The 16,424-nt window shown below is 37.1% G+C and overlaps 1 protein-coding gene across 6 annotated transcripts in view; it reads left to right on the top strand.

Moving 5' to 3' along the window:
- The first annotated feature begins 131 nt into the window (after positions 1-131).
- Positions 132-16,424, top strand: part of LOC143021676 (protein RER1) — a 36,528-nt gene continuing 20,235 nt past the window's right edge. For 2 of the 6 annotated variants that reach the window (XM_076179312.1, XM_076179338.1), the window contains exons 1-2: positions 132-231; positions 7,547-7,628. In XM_076179312.1, coding sequence (XP_076035427.1) covers positions 7,548-7,628 — 81 coding nt within the window. In that variant the 5' untranslated portion in view covers positions 132-231; position 7,547. Of the gene's footprint in view, positions 504-7,546; positions 7,629-16,424 lie in introns of all 6 variants that reach the window. The other 4 variants (XM_076179295.1, XM_076179321.1, XM_076179303.1 and 1 more) reach the window with 4 other exon arrangements.

Raw genomic sequence — 16,424 nt, forward strand, 5'->3', positions numbered from 1 at the left:
ATTTTGATAAAATTAGATAAGATTATCAATTATATACCTATATAGAATAACATAATTCTATTTAACATTCTATCTTATGAAAACAATGTGATGGAATCTGTAATTTACATAATATAGGTATCACGTTTGGCATATCAAGTAAATAACAGACACGTCTTTTCCGGCTGGTGCCATTAAAGGCCGGTGTGTGTATCTTTATGAATTTTCACCAAATACAATTATTTCCTACAAGTAAGTGCAAAAAATAACGTATGTTGAAGACCTAGAAAATGATATATCTTACACACAAAGCGAAAAAAATGCTAGACTTTGGAAACTAGGGAAGTGCTAACGATGAACAAGTTGTTGTGCATTGGCAGAGGGTGACTTGGAAGTTGACAAGTGTGATACCAAACCCGTACTGTGTTTTCGTGTGCTGGAAACCAAACCTCAAAACTCTCAGGTAATTGAGTACGTGGAGAGTACAATTATTGTATCGATTCTGATAAAGCTTTATGTTTTGGGTAAGTTTTGCTAATTAGTCACTTGGCATGGTCATAAATAACTCCTGTATTGTTGGTGAGTACAATACCGTGATTCATATAGTAGCAGATTAAAAAGAAATACCTGTACAACCACCATAATGCGGTAATGGAGTAATATTTTGATTAAAGTAATATAGTGGTGCAGAGTAATTTGCACTTGGGGTTGACAGCCTGTCTTAAGCACTGGTATTTGGGTCAGAAATATACTAAATTTTAATTATCAATTAATACTAATTCACCCAGAAATCCTCACTATATTGTGGAATGTGAAGATTTCATTGGTAATTTTACTGAAACTTTGAGTAAGATTGGCCTATTTGTAGGATGAACCCAAAAGCAGGACCAGTAATAAATCTGGTTTGTTTACTCCAGTTTATAATTGAATATTTAATTTTTATCAATTAAGTTAATACTGGTAGTATTTACATGTTTTGTAGCTTATACATATCAAAAGCATTGTTACTATTTTTAAGGGTATGTGTGAATTCAGAATTAAGTAATTAAATAGGGATAATTATTTGTTCACCGATCATAGAGGTAATAAATTTGTTTTATTTATCATATATACTTTGACCTCTTGTAAAATAGCTATAGTAAAAGGAGAAGGATATCCAGTCACATCACTCTGTCCCAGTTTAACTGCCTTTTATTACCTGCATGGAAAATGTGGTTTAGAATTCTTTCTTCCCCCAGCTATAGGGGACAAAAAAAAATTGAAATATACACTCAAAGTGATATAGAAAATTTATAAGAGGGAACAGTAGAACAGGGAGATAGTTGCGATACAAAAGTAGGAGCATTCTTCTCAGAGTAGAAACTTTCTCTGAACATGGGCAAAATGATGTGTGGCTCAAGTCTGTAGGGGCAATTAGTACTGCACAGTAACATGTAGCCAATACCCCAATACAGGATGGGAAGGAGTGGCTGTATGGCTACCTCCCAAATAAGGGGAAAAGTCCTATGTATATAGATTGATCACACATTATTATTTTATAATTATTGTACTATTATTCTATTTTATCTTATTATTATTTTTATTATTATTATTATTATATTTAATTTATTTTTTGTGGTTGAAGGGGGTAGTATGAAAGTGAAAATACAAAATGCAACTTAGCTTAATTTTTTCATTAGGCAAAATTTAAAAAATAAATTTAATAAATTCTTTCCAATAGTTGTCTAACAATTTATTTATAAGTATTGAATTTTAGAAATGGAAAATCATAGCCAATGAAAGGATATTAGAATATAAAAATGGGACATTTTGAACAATTTAGATAATGGTTAGGTAACAGAAAAGGGGAAATATAAAGTTTAGAAAGATCTGTAACCCAACCTAACCCAAACTAATATAACTTTAAGAATATTGTGGGTAAATTTTTAAAGTGCACATCTACACAATATAGCAATAGGAATTAAATGATAATTTTGTAAATTATAATACACCAATGTAATATACATTATTTTTGGTGGAAATCTATAATAAAAAAGGTTGCTAAAAGCTATAATCAAACAAACATAGCAGTTTCGGTTGCTTGAGACACCAACTCTGGTTTGGTAGAGGCTGAGGCCGAAGGAATTTAATAAGATAAATTTGTCTATTCTAACCTAATTTAACCTATCCTAACCTAACCTACCAACCTAACCTACCTAACCTAACCTAAACTACATTTGATAATGTGGTAACTATATTTCTAGAAGTCATCAGGATCATCGTCATCGTCTCTGACCTCTGAATCTATCAAAACAAAGATGGCATCTAAAGGAGTTAAAGCAACTTCATTTGTTTCTGCATAGGTTTTAGCATTGTTTTCTGGTATTGATTTGTGCCAAGAAAAATATTTATTACATTGATGTATTGTAATTTACAAAATTAATATTTAATTTTCTAATGCTCTACTGTGTAGGTGTGCACTTCTAGAAAAATACCTTATTGTGGATAATGGGATTCCTCATCAAATTACTTTGACCAGCTATGGGGTGGACATATGGAGTGTAGTCTCTACACAAGGAAGTCTGTTATATATAAAGTCTGATCACTTGCACATGGAGATTATGAAATCCCTATTCCTTCTCTCAATGTAAAAAAGAAATGCTTGAGAAACTAGTCAGGTTCTTGGAAATTTCACCATCTTGATGTCACTCGATAGATATTCTTGAGGTGATGACCCTCAGTTACATTTTCCATCAGTCACTGACTTCACTGATGATATAATATAGTTGCTGAGATATAAGTACTTTGAAAGCTCTATAAGGGCCTGGGCAGAGTAGGGCTCTGTGTACAGTTACAAGGAAACAAATAAGTACAGTAGTAACTAAACCAGGAAAAATATAATTTTAGCCAGTTGGTCCTGTGTTCCATTTTTGTTTATATAATTCTACCAGTGGGATATGGTTTTTTAAGTAATGGAACCTGAAACCTGAAGATAATCCATTTTGGAACAATTGTAATCCCCCTCCCCCACCCCACACATCAACTGACAAAGGTCATGGTAATGTTTTTCTGTTACAGTTTGGGAGCACTAATGGTTGTTAGGGGAAAAAAAAAAAAAAAAAAAAAAAAAAAAAAAAAATTACCATGACCTGAGCTATGGCATGTGACTGAGTAATGGTGCAGAGCAATGGGAGAGCACTCTGGACCCCCACTGATCAGTACACATGCACGGGGGAGAAATTCTACAATTGTTCCTACATTTTTAACCATTTGGTCCTGTGTTTTGTTTTTGTTTACACGATTCCACCAGTGGGATATGGCTTCTGGTTCTTTGTAACATTTAGGGGTCTGTGCCTTCTGCTGCCATTCATAATGTTTCCATTTCTGAGGTTCACCTGGTCAGGTATATCGTTTGGACCACAAAAAATTCTGTAGAACATAGCTGAAACCCTCCAAACAGCCATGTTTGGCTGAGAACTCAACCATATCTATGTTTCGGGTGCATTTTTTAATTGTCTGGGATATTTTTTCTATTTAATAATACTATTCTCAAATCTGAGCAGTTTGGTCTTCCTGTTCTATAAACAACTTTACATATTTTGTATACGTCTTTTATTGGCTGCCAGAAGGGAAATCATTAAGTTTCTTCCATATAAACTTTTTCTTATAAATCTAGCTGCTCAGGTTTGTATATCAATGAATTAGTAGGTGTAATGATGTGAACACTTCTGTATTGTAATAATCTGAACAAGCATACTTTTATAGCACAGCTTCAGAATTAATGTTTGCTACATCAGTACTCTCTAAACTGAACAGAATTATTTTGTACCAGAATAGAATCAGGGAAATGTGCCATTTTAAAGGGTGTGTATACACAAAGGCCTCAAGCCCCCTAATAAGGGGATTGGCAGAGACACATTAGACACCCACAGCTGAAGGCACTGTAGCCGCTATGGGCTATGGTGAGAAGAAAAGTGTGTTGGTGACTTCATCTCCTTTATTTGTAAGGTAAAACTGAACTGATTCTACATGTGGCCAGGAGCCGATATATATACCATGTGGGTAGTCACCCATGATGTATAATTACACTGGATTAGGTTGGGTTAGGTCAAGCAAGGTCATACTGTCACAGGCAGGTGTCTGTGGCCAATGGGTGAGACAATGTGTGCTCCATGCCATGTGGTTATCATGGTATATACAAGACACTTAACCATCCTTCTCTTCTCACTCTTATCTTCAACTATATTTCCTCCTCCTTTTCACATAAGAAGAATGGACAGCTGGTAGCTGCTTCCCACCTAATACTATAAACTGTCAACATAAAATAGTCACACACTAATACAGCATAATCTTTCTATGACCACATTTTGCTTTCCTGTCCAAACTGTGATCCTCTCTGACAATATTTTGCCCATTTATTTTCATTGATCTGAGCATAATTCTCTTAGTGAAAGCAGGTTAATTTTTGTCTTATCTCTCCTAATAGTCTTGTCTGCTAGGCTGGAAACCAATATGTTATTGCCCTTTGTATTCTCTCAATCCCCACAACACTGCTGCATATTCTAATCAAGGCTGTATCAGACTGTTCTTCATTTGCTCCTTATAGGTTCTATTTTCTTTTCATTTTTCCCCTTATGTATTTCCTAATTATAGTATACAGGAAAGGAGCAATGGTTGTGGTTCCAATTGGATATACATCTTTTGACCTTTCACTTTCTTAGTTCTGTGGTGATCTTAATTGGTCATAGTGGAATTTATAAATGGGTTCCTGTGTTTGTAGGTGGAGTGAGGGTGAGCACATTGAAGTATCCAGGGAGGTCACTTGTTTATTGTGGGAGTTGTGTAAGGAGTTCTGGTATTTAGTATTCTTGGCTTGTGGAGTTGGTTTAGGACTTTCTTTTGTCTTTGGTATGCTGGTTGTGCATGGAGCCATATGGAGTGGTGGCCATTCAGATCCCTGCCTTTTGTGTGACTAAGATTTGCAAGTTCACCTTTGTGTCGTGTTTTGACCACTGATTGTTGTGTAGTCTATAATAGTTTGTACAGTAGTGTGGTGTGCAATGATAGTTTTGTTACATTAGTGCTGTGTATGTGTTGTGTTTGTGTGAAAATTGCTGCTGGTCTGCATGCTTGCTTGCAGTACCATTGATGTTTATTTGTATGATTAGGTTGCATGTGGTTTGTGTTGGGATGTTTTTGGCTGCTGAGGGTTTGGATTTATGCAGATAAAGAGTTTGTTGGCAAGTGGTGCATTCTTGATTGATCCAAGAGAGGTATTTGTTGCAAAGGAAAGGTGTGTGTACAAAAAGTAATGGGACATGTGCATTTGGGATGTGTGTAGGGGCCAGGATTTATTTCTTTGTTGCTAGCTTTCAGGAGGGTGAACATTGGGCCTCTTAGGGAAACCAGGTGTCAACCACTCAGAGACCTCTAGGTGGAGATGGATAGAGTTTTATTTATTGACATATTGTAGTATATGGGTTTGCTATGCTCAGAAGGTCATGTGTCTATATCTCCACTTATCAAACTGTTGTAGACTGATTTGTGTTGTTGGCATTGATTATTTCATGTAATGTGGTACACTAATTGATGGAACTCAATGGAAAATTATACTTCTTAACCTCTTTAATACATGTTAAATTCTCATGTGCAGCATCGGATGCCTAATGTACGCTGCATCATACTACTAGCGTTATAAAATATAGTCACTGCTGTTTTACTCCTCTTTCACCCTGAGTAATAATAAACACAAAATATGAGCAAACCGGTTGACAGAATTTGGGGGTCACTCAACTACAACTACAAAATAAATATAATCAAAGTTCCGATGCTGGCATCCTCTTATAACTCACCTCATGACACCTACGTAGGTGTCATCGTATCGAAGAGGTTATTTAGTCACTTTTGCCCGAAGTCTTTCTTGCATGAGACTCATAGCACCCAGGTAACTAGCAGAAGCCACCATATTGGCCCATAAATCACTCAAGGAAGAAATATGGTGTTGTCTAGATATGGCTAGGGTAGGGCAGTGCAAGATGAGGTGATTAGTATCCGTGTGATGGTTGCATTTAGGGCAGTTTGTTTATTTAGCTAGGTCCATTCTGTGTTGTTGTTGTAGTACTGAATGGTGGCCTAAACGTAGTCATATTAGTGTGGTTGTTGATTCTCTTGAGAAAATATTTGGAGGGGGTTGCTAGAATTGAGCGTTTGATGGTTGGTTCTGTAGTGAATGTTTTTTATGTGTAAATATTTGTTTGGATGTGTTGTGTGGTGCAGCTAGTAGATTGCAGATGCTTTAACATCTTTCAGGCAGTCTGTCATCTTTAATATTTTGCTATAACTTCTTATTTATTTTTATTTTATAATTTTTATTTATTTATTTTATTATTTTATTTCATTTGATTTATTTTTATCCTATATTATCACATCCTGTTGGTTGTTTTTCCTCTGCCATCTCGTTTTTTTTTTTTATCCCATCTATGTGTTGATGACTACATAGGTGATGTCTCCTCATGTAGAGAAAGAAGATTGCAAAATCCCTTTGGGCTGCATCAAAATACTTATCTCCTGCCTTCTTCCTTGCGTGAAAGAAAAAATATATATGTAGAGAAGATAGGGAGAAAATCCCTTCTGTCTGTATTAAAAAAAAATTAATAATAAATCCATCAAATTTCCTGTTGGTAAGTGGTATACGAGCATGCCAGCGTTAGTGTCTTGATTATATTTATTTTGTGGTTGTAGCTAAATGACCCCCAAATTTTATGAACTGGTTTGATTACTTTTTCTGTGATTATTATTACTCAGAGTAAAACAGAACGAGTAATACAGTAGTGACTTTAGTTATATAATTCTAGTATTGTGATGCATCGTACGTTATGCATCCAATGCTGCACATCAGAATTTGACTTGTATTGAAGAGGTTAATATCATCATATTGTCTTTCTTCTCCAGTGTAAAAGTTGTATTTTTGTCATTCTCTTGTATAAGTCATGCCTGGGACAATATTTATTTTATTTATTTATTTATTTATTATTTTTTGTTATTATTATTGTTATTAATATTATTATTATTATTATTATTATTATTATTTTTTTTTTTTTTACCACATGGCTGCTGCATATTCCAGTCTGAGGCAGATCAGGCTGGGTGCTGTTTGGGTTGGTGGGTCCTCTCTGAAAACACTATACTTATAGGGGTTTGGTTCCCCCCTCTGTGGTCTTCATGTAACCTGAATGCATGATTTGTTGACATCAGGTTTTATACACATCTGATGTTTTCTTTGATCACATTTACAGAATTGATTAAGTTTTCATGCAGCATATCGCATGAATCAAGACTTAACTTTGAGGTGTTTTATTTATGAATACAGAAACAATTGTTTTAAGATATCACTTATACACTATTATCATTTGAATGTTAAACTGTTTATCTTGTGTGTAATTCTATGTAAATATATACCGGTATATTATTATTGTTATTGTTTTTTCAATTCCTGTGGGTTATCACAAAACTTTGTAATCATTAAGGGATTCAGAGGCTAATTTCATGTCACTAACAGCTTTTTTTTTTCTTCATTTTTCTTTGGCAGAATGATGCAAGACGTTTTAGAATCCTCAGAATCTGTTTCACAACCAGGGTTGATCCAGAGAATAACTCTCAGTATTAGCAGGGTAAGTTGAAAGCTTAATGTTTTTTTATATATGCAGTTGCTGTAATGGAGGGAAAAATACATATACAACTGAGAATGAGTGGAACTGTGCAGACTTTATCCTGTCAATAGTTGAAGGTTTCCCTCTGCTGAATAAGATTTCCTGTTGGTGAGAATAAAACTTTTGCTTTCCATGGTGACTGGGAAGCCTCCCTTTGCTGATTATAATTATCTGGGGTCAGCCAGGATATATCTTATAAGTTTCTTGTTGTACTGACGGGATTAAGCACAGGTCTTGTGTACTGATGCTGAAATTTTAGAGAGATTAGTTTGATGAATGTGGTAAAGGTGTATGGGCATGTATTGAGTGAGAGGATTAGATAGGTAACCATGAGTGAGGAAGAGCAGTGTGGGTATAGGAGAGGAAGATACGTGTGGATTAAGTATTTGTGGTATGATAGGTGTATGAAAAGTACTTGGCAAAAATAAAGATGCATATGGGCATTTGTGGACTTGGAGAAAGTGTATGACAAGTTAAAGGAAGTAATGTGAAATGTATAGTGAATGTATGGAATAGAGGTAAATCTGAAAAACATTCAGTAGTAGTAAAGAATTATGAGGTGTGGAAATGGTGAGGGTAAAAGTTTGAGGTGTGTGTAAGGTTGCATCAGGGTTGTGTGATGTCATAATTGTTGGGTCAGGAGCAATGCAGCAAGACACAGCACATCCACAGCAAGGCTGCTTCATTTAATTGTCAACCCATCCTCCCTCCATCTCTTTATATAGAAAAAGATAAGATGGGGAGAAATCCCTTTGGGCTGTGTCAGAATATCATTTACACACACTCCATAACCTCCCTTCATCCCCCACCCACGCTCTTCCATGCATCACATCATCCATACACAACCATTGTCCACTCACCCCTATCTTCTGTCTTCTCCCTTCCTTCCTCAACAAATATTCCCCTCTTTCCCAACACCCCTGTTACCCCATCCATCCATCTCACCCTTGGTCTCCCCCTCATGTTCACTCCATCCACTTCTGCCATCCACACTGCTTTTACTAATCTTTTCTCACTTATTCTTTCCATGTGTCTAAATCAGAGGTGGGGAACCTGCGGCCTTCTGGGCCATCAAGTGTGGCCTTCTGCGGCCTTTGATATACATATTATTATTTTTTTTTTTAAAGACCTTGAATATTTTTTAGGTCTGAAATATTATACACCTGTAACTTATACAGCACACACATAGACAAAAGCAAAGTTAACCGTGTTCAGTGATGTCACTCCCAGAAATTGGAATGATTTTTCTCTGAGCCCAATGAATTTTAACTTAAAGCATGCAACATGTAAAGGCAATATTTCCTTGTCAGCTACGCCACCCTAGTGTGAGTGAGTGACTTCACGTAAAATTCACGAAGAGTTCCTCAACTTTTTATTATACATAATAATTGTTTTCTTTGAAAGCATTGTTTCCCTTTCCGTTCTTTCCACCGTGTCATTTAGAATAAAGCAATAAATTAATCTTAGTTGAATATTAATTGGAATTTTAAAACCCTTTATTAAAGTGTAAAATGGGGATGTTAGATAATTTTTGCAATTTTTATTTCTGCATCTTAAAACATGACCAGCTTTTGTTTTTTTAAGATTTTGAATCTTCATTTCATAATTACATTTTATGCAATTTTTTTGCTTACCGTATTTTCCGGCTTAAAATGCGCATCGGGTTATAATGCGCACCCATGCACTTCGTTATCTCAGTACACAAATAGCGCGCACCGACGTATAACGCGCATGCCAGGAAAAGTCACTGGTGGCTAAAGCTCGTGAACTGCATGTATGCGACTCCTGCTTGCGTTGGTCCATTGTTTTGTGGGAAATATGAGCCATGAAAAGTTTATTGAATACAAAATGTACATGAAAAATTTCGGATTTTTACAGAAAAATTGTAATTTACTATCCTGAGGGAATAATTCATCTTACAAGTTTTTATCACCGTGTTCAAGTTTTTATCACCGTGTACAAGTTTTTATCGCCATGCAGCAACTATGTTTCGGTTCATAAGTGTCTTTACTGAAGTGACGTTTAGTTTAACAAACTCTCGCAAGAGGGTGTTTAGTGTAGGCTAGATTGGCAATAGAACTGTCAATCTCGGCCCTGATCTCGCGTATTCCGGGTGAGCTAAAACGGCCAACGTTCATGATGTTGGTACCAGTGCTGTTTTACGGATCCCAAATATTTGCATAGACTACGATAATTAATGTTAGTAAAAATAAACCAATGAAATAACGGCGATTAATTACTTAGTATCATGTGAACGAGGTTACATGGAGAAGTATTTTTCATTGGCTAGAGCCACCGCTGGGAAATCTGTTGATTTGTCACTAAATTAAGTGTCAGTTTAGGCATCAATCAGTACACAACTAAGAAAAAGTCGGAACTACATGTACCGGTATATGACTCATGTTGTGCGTTGGTCCCTTATTACTTTGTAGCTTAAATAGTTTGTTGGAAATATGATCTAAAAAAAGTTTATTGAAAGTAAAATATACAGAAAAATTTCGGGATTTTTACAGAAAAATTTCATGTTATATATTGAGGAAATAATTCGTCTTTACCATTTTTTATTTAATACTGAAACAAACTACAGACTGTTTCGTTTTAGCTTTGAACCTACAATGACAGTGGTAATAGGACAGTCTCTCATCGAGGTGACGTTTAGTTAATATGACTCCCGAAAGAGGGTGTTGTAGTCAAGTGTTTGACACGAGTTTATGAACGGCCGCAACGGAACGTGAAACAACAAAACCAACATAAAAATTCAAACTAGGATGCTGTGAACATGGGCAAATATGAATATTGATCATGTTTCATGGTGTTTAGGCCTATTTAAACATGAAAAATAAAATTCGATAGATACCTACCTATACCAAATACGCCCATGCTGGCGTATTCTTTCATGTCACCATGGCTGTTCTTCTTGTTCTCACGGAACGTCACGGAGAAGTGTGCCGTCCCGACTTTGTGACGGCCAACATCGTCACGTTGTTGTGAAAAAAAATTACACACACAGCCGCAGAATTTTTATCGTAGGCCGTAGATAATGCGCACCACCGGATAACGCGCACCCCCCATTTTTAGGCCCTTCCAACGGAAAAAAGTCGCGCACCATACGCCGGAAAATACGGTAGTATTTTTGTCTCATTAAAGATCTATAAGCATTTTTTGCATTTCTAAATTGCTTTGAATTTAAATTCATAAAAAGGGTATAATTAAAAAAAAAGGTCAAGTGTAACTTCTGCACCCACTTTGAAATTTAAAAAAATGGGTAAAAAATAATTAACATTATTTATACATATGTATATTTTTAAAATAAAAAAAATATTTTCAAACTGAATTTTTGGGGAGGGGGGTGGAAAACTTACACTGTCCCCTAAAAAGGGATAAAATAATTAAAAAGAAAAAAAAAATTCAGTGCGGCCTCTATGTGGGACGATGAATTGTAAAGTGGCCTTCATGCACAAAAAGGTTCCCCACCCCTGGTCTAAACCATCCCAGTACTCTTTCATCAACCCTATCTCCCAACTCTTTTTCCACCCCTGCTCTCCTCATCACCTTGTTTCTCGTTCTGTCCAGCCAAGCAATCCTTATCATACTTCTCAGATATTTCATCTCAAACACATTTAAACTCTTACTCTCTTATTTTCTATGTTTCTGCCCCATACAGTGCTGTCGACACAATCACCCCCTTATACAATCTCCTGTTAGCATCCATTCCTAAATGTCTATTTCTCATTACACTTTTTAATCCCCCAAGGCATTTACTTGCTTCTCTCAATCTACATTCCACCTACATCTCCACTCATCCCTTTTCTACCAAATTCACCTCCAAGTACCTAAAGCTATCCACATCCTCCAGGCTCTCTCCTTTAATACTCATTTCCAATTTGCTGCCATCCTCTCCCTTTGTAAATCTCATCACCTTATCTTTATCCAAATTTATCTTCAATTTTCTTCTTTTGCACACCTTTCCAAACTCAGTCTTTAATCCCTCCTCTGACCCTGCTATAAGTGTAGTGTCATCAGCAATCAACAACTGGCTTATCACCCATTTTTCTTCATTTCTCTTAACTATTCCCAATCCCTGACCCATTTACCCATGGATTTAACTCTTGCACCACCCCATCCATGCATTGAACAGCCATGGTGACATGACACATCCCTGGCAGAATCCCACCTTTACCTCAAATCACTCACTCTCTCCATTTCTGATTCTAACACAGGCTCTACTACTCTTGTAAAAACCCTTGATTACTCTTAACAGCTATCCTCCTATCCCATATCTGCAATACCTCCCACATTGTCTGTATGTCTATCCAGTCATAAGCCTTTCGCAAATCCATAAAGGAAAAATATATATATATATATACAGTGGCCGCGAAAAGTTTGGGCGCAAAATTATAGGTGCACCAACTTTCCCCTAAACTCAAAACATGCAAAAAATACAACTTTCCACCCAAACTTTTTGCTATTTTTCAATGCTAGCGTTTGTACCCGTATTTAGCCGAGACAATACACACTATTTGGCAACTCTGTTTAGGCGCACTCGATGTCACATGGAGTCACTTTCTAAACATCTCTCACGGAGAGTAGTCTTTTTTTTGCGGTGGTCTCTGTTTTTGTGCCTTGATATCTCCGTAATGGGAAGTGGTAAAGAGCTGGAAAGAGACACAGTTGTTTTCATAACCCTCTATAAGGAGGGTTATAAGTGTAAAGATATTGCTTCTCGTGTGTGAATTGGAGTGCGTCAAGTGCAAAAGTGGACCAAGAAATTTCGAGACGAAGGAAGTGACATCATTCGTACTCCAAAGCATCGCTCTGGTCGGCCAAGGAAGATATCAAATTGTACTTCTACGGTTCTAACTGCCTCCTACGGTTATTAGGAGGCAGTTAGAACCGTAAAAGTACAATTTGATATCTTCCTTGGCCGACCAGAGCGATGCTTTGGAGTACGAATGATGTCACTTCCTTCGTCTCGAAGTTTCTTGGTCCACTTTTGCACTTGACGCACTCCAATTCCCACACGAGTAGCAATATCTTTACACTTATAACCCTCCTTATAGAGGGTTATGATTGTAACAACTGTGTCTCTTTCCAGCTCTTTACCACTTCCCATTACGGAGATATCAAGGCACAAAAACAGAGACCACCGCAAAAAAAAAGACTACTCTCCGTGAGAGATGTTTAGAAAGTGACTCCATGTGACATCGAGTGCGCCTAAACAGAGTTGCCAAATAGTGTGTATTGTCTCGGCTAAATATGGGTACAAACGCTAGCATTGAAAAATAGCGAAAAGTTTGGGTGGAAAGTTGTATTTTTCACATGTTTTGAGTTTAGGGGAAAGTTGGGGCGCCTATAATTTTGCGCCCAAACTTTTCGCGGCCACTGTATACCTTTTCCTAAAGCTTTCTCACATATCTGCCTTACCACTAAAATCTGATCCACACAACCCCTTCTTGTCCTAAACCCACACTGTTCCTCACCACTTACTCCCTCTATTCGTCTCCTAATCTTCTCAAAACCCTCCCATAGGCCTTCCCAATTACACTCAACAAACTGATCCCCCTGAAATTATTACACTCACACTTGTCCCCTTTTCCCTTGTAAAACAGAACTATACAGGCACTACTCCAGCACTCCATCTTTTAGACAAATGTTAAACAACCTCACCAGCCAGTCCACCATCACTGTACCTCCCTTTTTTAGACACTCCACATGACACCCATCTAACTCAGGTGCCTTACCTGCTCTCATCATTTTAATAACTGTTTTCACCTCATCTTTTCTTATTTCTCCTCCATTTTCCTCATTTATCACTATTATTTTCTTAGTGCCTCCCACTGCAACCACTTAAAATACCCTGCCCTTCCTCCTCTTACCACTTTCTCTTCCATTATCATCTCTCCATCTGCACCTTTTACCTTTTCTTGAGAAGTAAATAAGTTATTTTTTCTTGGGCCTCTTCTATTCATAGTTTATATAGGTGATATAGACCATGGACTAAAATCTACTGTTTCCAAATTTGCTGATGATACAAAACTGTGCGGAATGGCAAATGATCACTTAAACCAATTATATATTCAAGAAGATTTAGATAAATTACAGCAATGGTCTGAAAAGTGGCTAATGAAATTTAACACAAGTAAATCATAGGTAAAAATAATAGTAAGTACGATTACAAGTTATTTGGAAATTCATTAACAAAAGTGAATAGTGAAAAAGATCTCGGCATAATTATCAGTAATGATCCCAAATCATCCAAGCCGTGTATTTCAGCCTCTGAGAAAGCAAATAAGCTTCTAGGACTGATTGTGCGATCTTTTGACTTCAAAAGTCCATCACTCATTAACAAGCTATATAAATCGTTAGTTTGTCCACATTTGGAATATGCTGTTTCCATATGGTTACCGAATCTCTTTAAAGACATTGACAGACTGGAAAAAGTACAAAAGTGAGCCACAAAACTGATTCCAAATATCAAAAATAAATCATACAAAAATCGACTAAAACATATGAATCTGTTTTCCCTAAAGAAGCGTAGACTCAGAGGTGACTTGATACAGGTCTTTAAAATTCTAAAGGGAATTGACAACATTAAAAGTGACACAATTTTCACACTGAATGAGAATCAGACAAGAAACAATGGTCTCAAACTGTCTGGAAATAGATTAAATTTGGAAGTGGGTAGAAACAACTTCGCCAACCGCGTAGTTAATGAATGGAATAAACTTCCTGCAGAGGTAGTGAAATGTAGTTCAGTTCGAAGCTTTAAGAATCATTTAGATAAACACCTAAGCAAGATGCTGTAATGATTATAATTTATTTTATATTTGTTTTTGTTTTGTTATCATTTGTCTGTTTGATTCTCATTTATTATTAGTTATGTCAATTTATTATTTACTATTTACCTGTTTGTTTATTACTTAACTATACCTATGCATTTATTTATGTATTTTATTTGTTATTTACGTTAATATAGTTTTTATTTATTAATTTATTATTATTAAGATTTTTTTCGCATCCGACCTAGATATGGACCAAAAGGTCTCCTGTCGGCATGCTCAGCCTTTGTAATCTTTTAGGACAACCACTATACCCTTCAGTGTTGTGCAGTATGTGGGAATGCTTCTCAGTCACCAGCTTACAGGCATAGTAGTAGGAGGGGAGCTGTTATTTGTCATCTTTCCTTATGTGAAATGATGATGAAATTGCAGTTGTTGTTGTTGTTGTTGTCGTTCCCTAGACTGTCTGTCCGAGCAGTCCCGTCTCCCCAAGGAAGGCCACAGCCGAAACTGGGTTTTCCCACAAATCCTTTATAGAGTGTATGTTGTGTTGTTTGCGTGCATGATTGTGTATAATGCAGTCTTCCATTATGTGTTGTATGGTATGGGGTGAAGTGTTACATCCTGGGCAGCTGTTCACAACACGGTCGTCCAGCCTCTTCTGGTAGCTTAGAAGTGCTGGGTGGTGACCGCATTGCAGTCTGGCCAAGTGGACTCTGTCCTTTCGTGGGAGAGAGGATTCAGAAGGGTGGATATCAGGGGGTCTGGCATGCAGCAGTGTGTTGTCTTTCAGTGTGTTAATGGAGCGGTGAGTGATATGATTATGAATATGTTTCCGGAGGCTGGTATTTGGTGGTTGTGTAGGAAGAGAAGAGAGTATCTGTGCGTAATAAAGGTCTTTGGATGTAGTTTTAATGTTTCTTGGTGTGTGTGGGTGTTCTGCTATGTAGTGTAGCGGGTGTGATGTGTTTGTGGTGGCTGCAGCAAGTGTTTGTGTGCCTCTCATGTCGAGGTGGTCCTTGACTTTGAGGACTTTTGTTTCATGGTGTAAATGGTCTGTAGGTGTTGTATTTGTGCAGCCTGTAATTGTTTTTAGGGCTTTGTTTTGTATGATTTGAAGGGTGTTGTGGTGTGTCTCACTGAGATTAGGAGCCCATGCAGGACTCGCATAATTCATCACTGAGCGTATGCATTGTTTGTATATTGTTATGTTAGTTTCTTTGTTTTGTCCAAATGTTGTTCCAGTGATTGACTTAAGTGCGTTAAGTCTAGGTGTGCATTTGTTTTTTATGTTTGTGAGGTGTTGTTTGAAAGACATGGATGTATCGTATGTTACACCAAGAATTTTGGGTGTGTTTGTGTGTGGTATTAGAGTGTTGTTGATGTAGAGATGAGGTATGTATTTGTGTTCTTTTGTCCAGTTGGTGAGAAGTGTTGCTGTAGATTTGGTTGGAGCTATTTTGAGTCTGTTTGTGATGAACCATGTGTTGAGTGTGTCAAGGTAAGGCTGGATTATTTCTGCAGCTTTGTCTGTGTTACGATGTGTGCATGTGATTGTTATGTCATCTGCGTAGGAAGAGATTTGTATTTCTGAGGTGTCTGGTGTGGGTAAGTCATGCATGTATAGATTAAATAATGTGGGGGATAGAACTGAGCCCTGTGGTACTCCGTTCTTAATGTTTCTGATGTGCGATGATTGGCCATTATATGACACATGAGCATTCCTGCCTGCCAGATAGTGATGTGAGGCCCGATCCGGACACTGTATCCGATACAGTTTCAGTCTCTCGAGACTGTGGACATGTTTTGAAGACACGGAGCAGTGATTCTGTGGCATTGCTATTGGGATGTAATTACATACATACATATACCAAGGCTTTTTCCCCCTTCCAAGGGAGGCAGCCAAAAAGGGAAAGGCATAAAAACACTCCCACCCATTTCATCCCTAAATACACTCCACACCCCTCCCACCCTCCCT

This window comes from Oratosquilla oratoria, chromosome 3 (genome assembly GCF_046742065.1).
Source record: "Oratosquilla oratoria isolate Oo_2021 chromosome 3, ASM4674206v1, whole genome shotgun sequence".
Lineage (NCBI taxonomy): Eukaryota > Metazoa > Arthropoda > Malacostraca > Stomatopoda > Squillidae > Oratosquilla > Oratosquilla oratoria.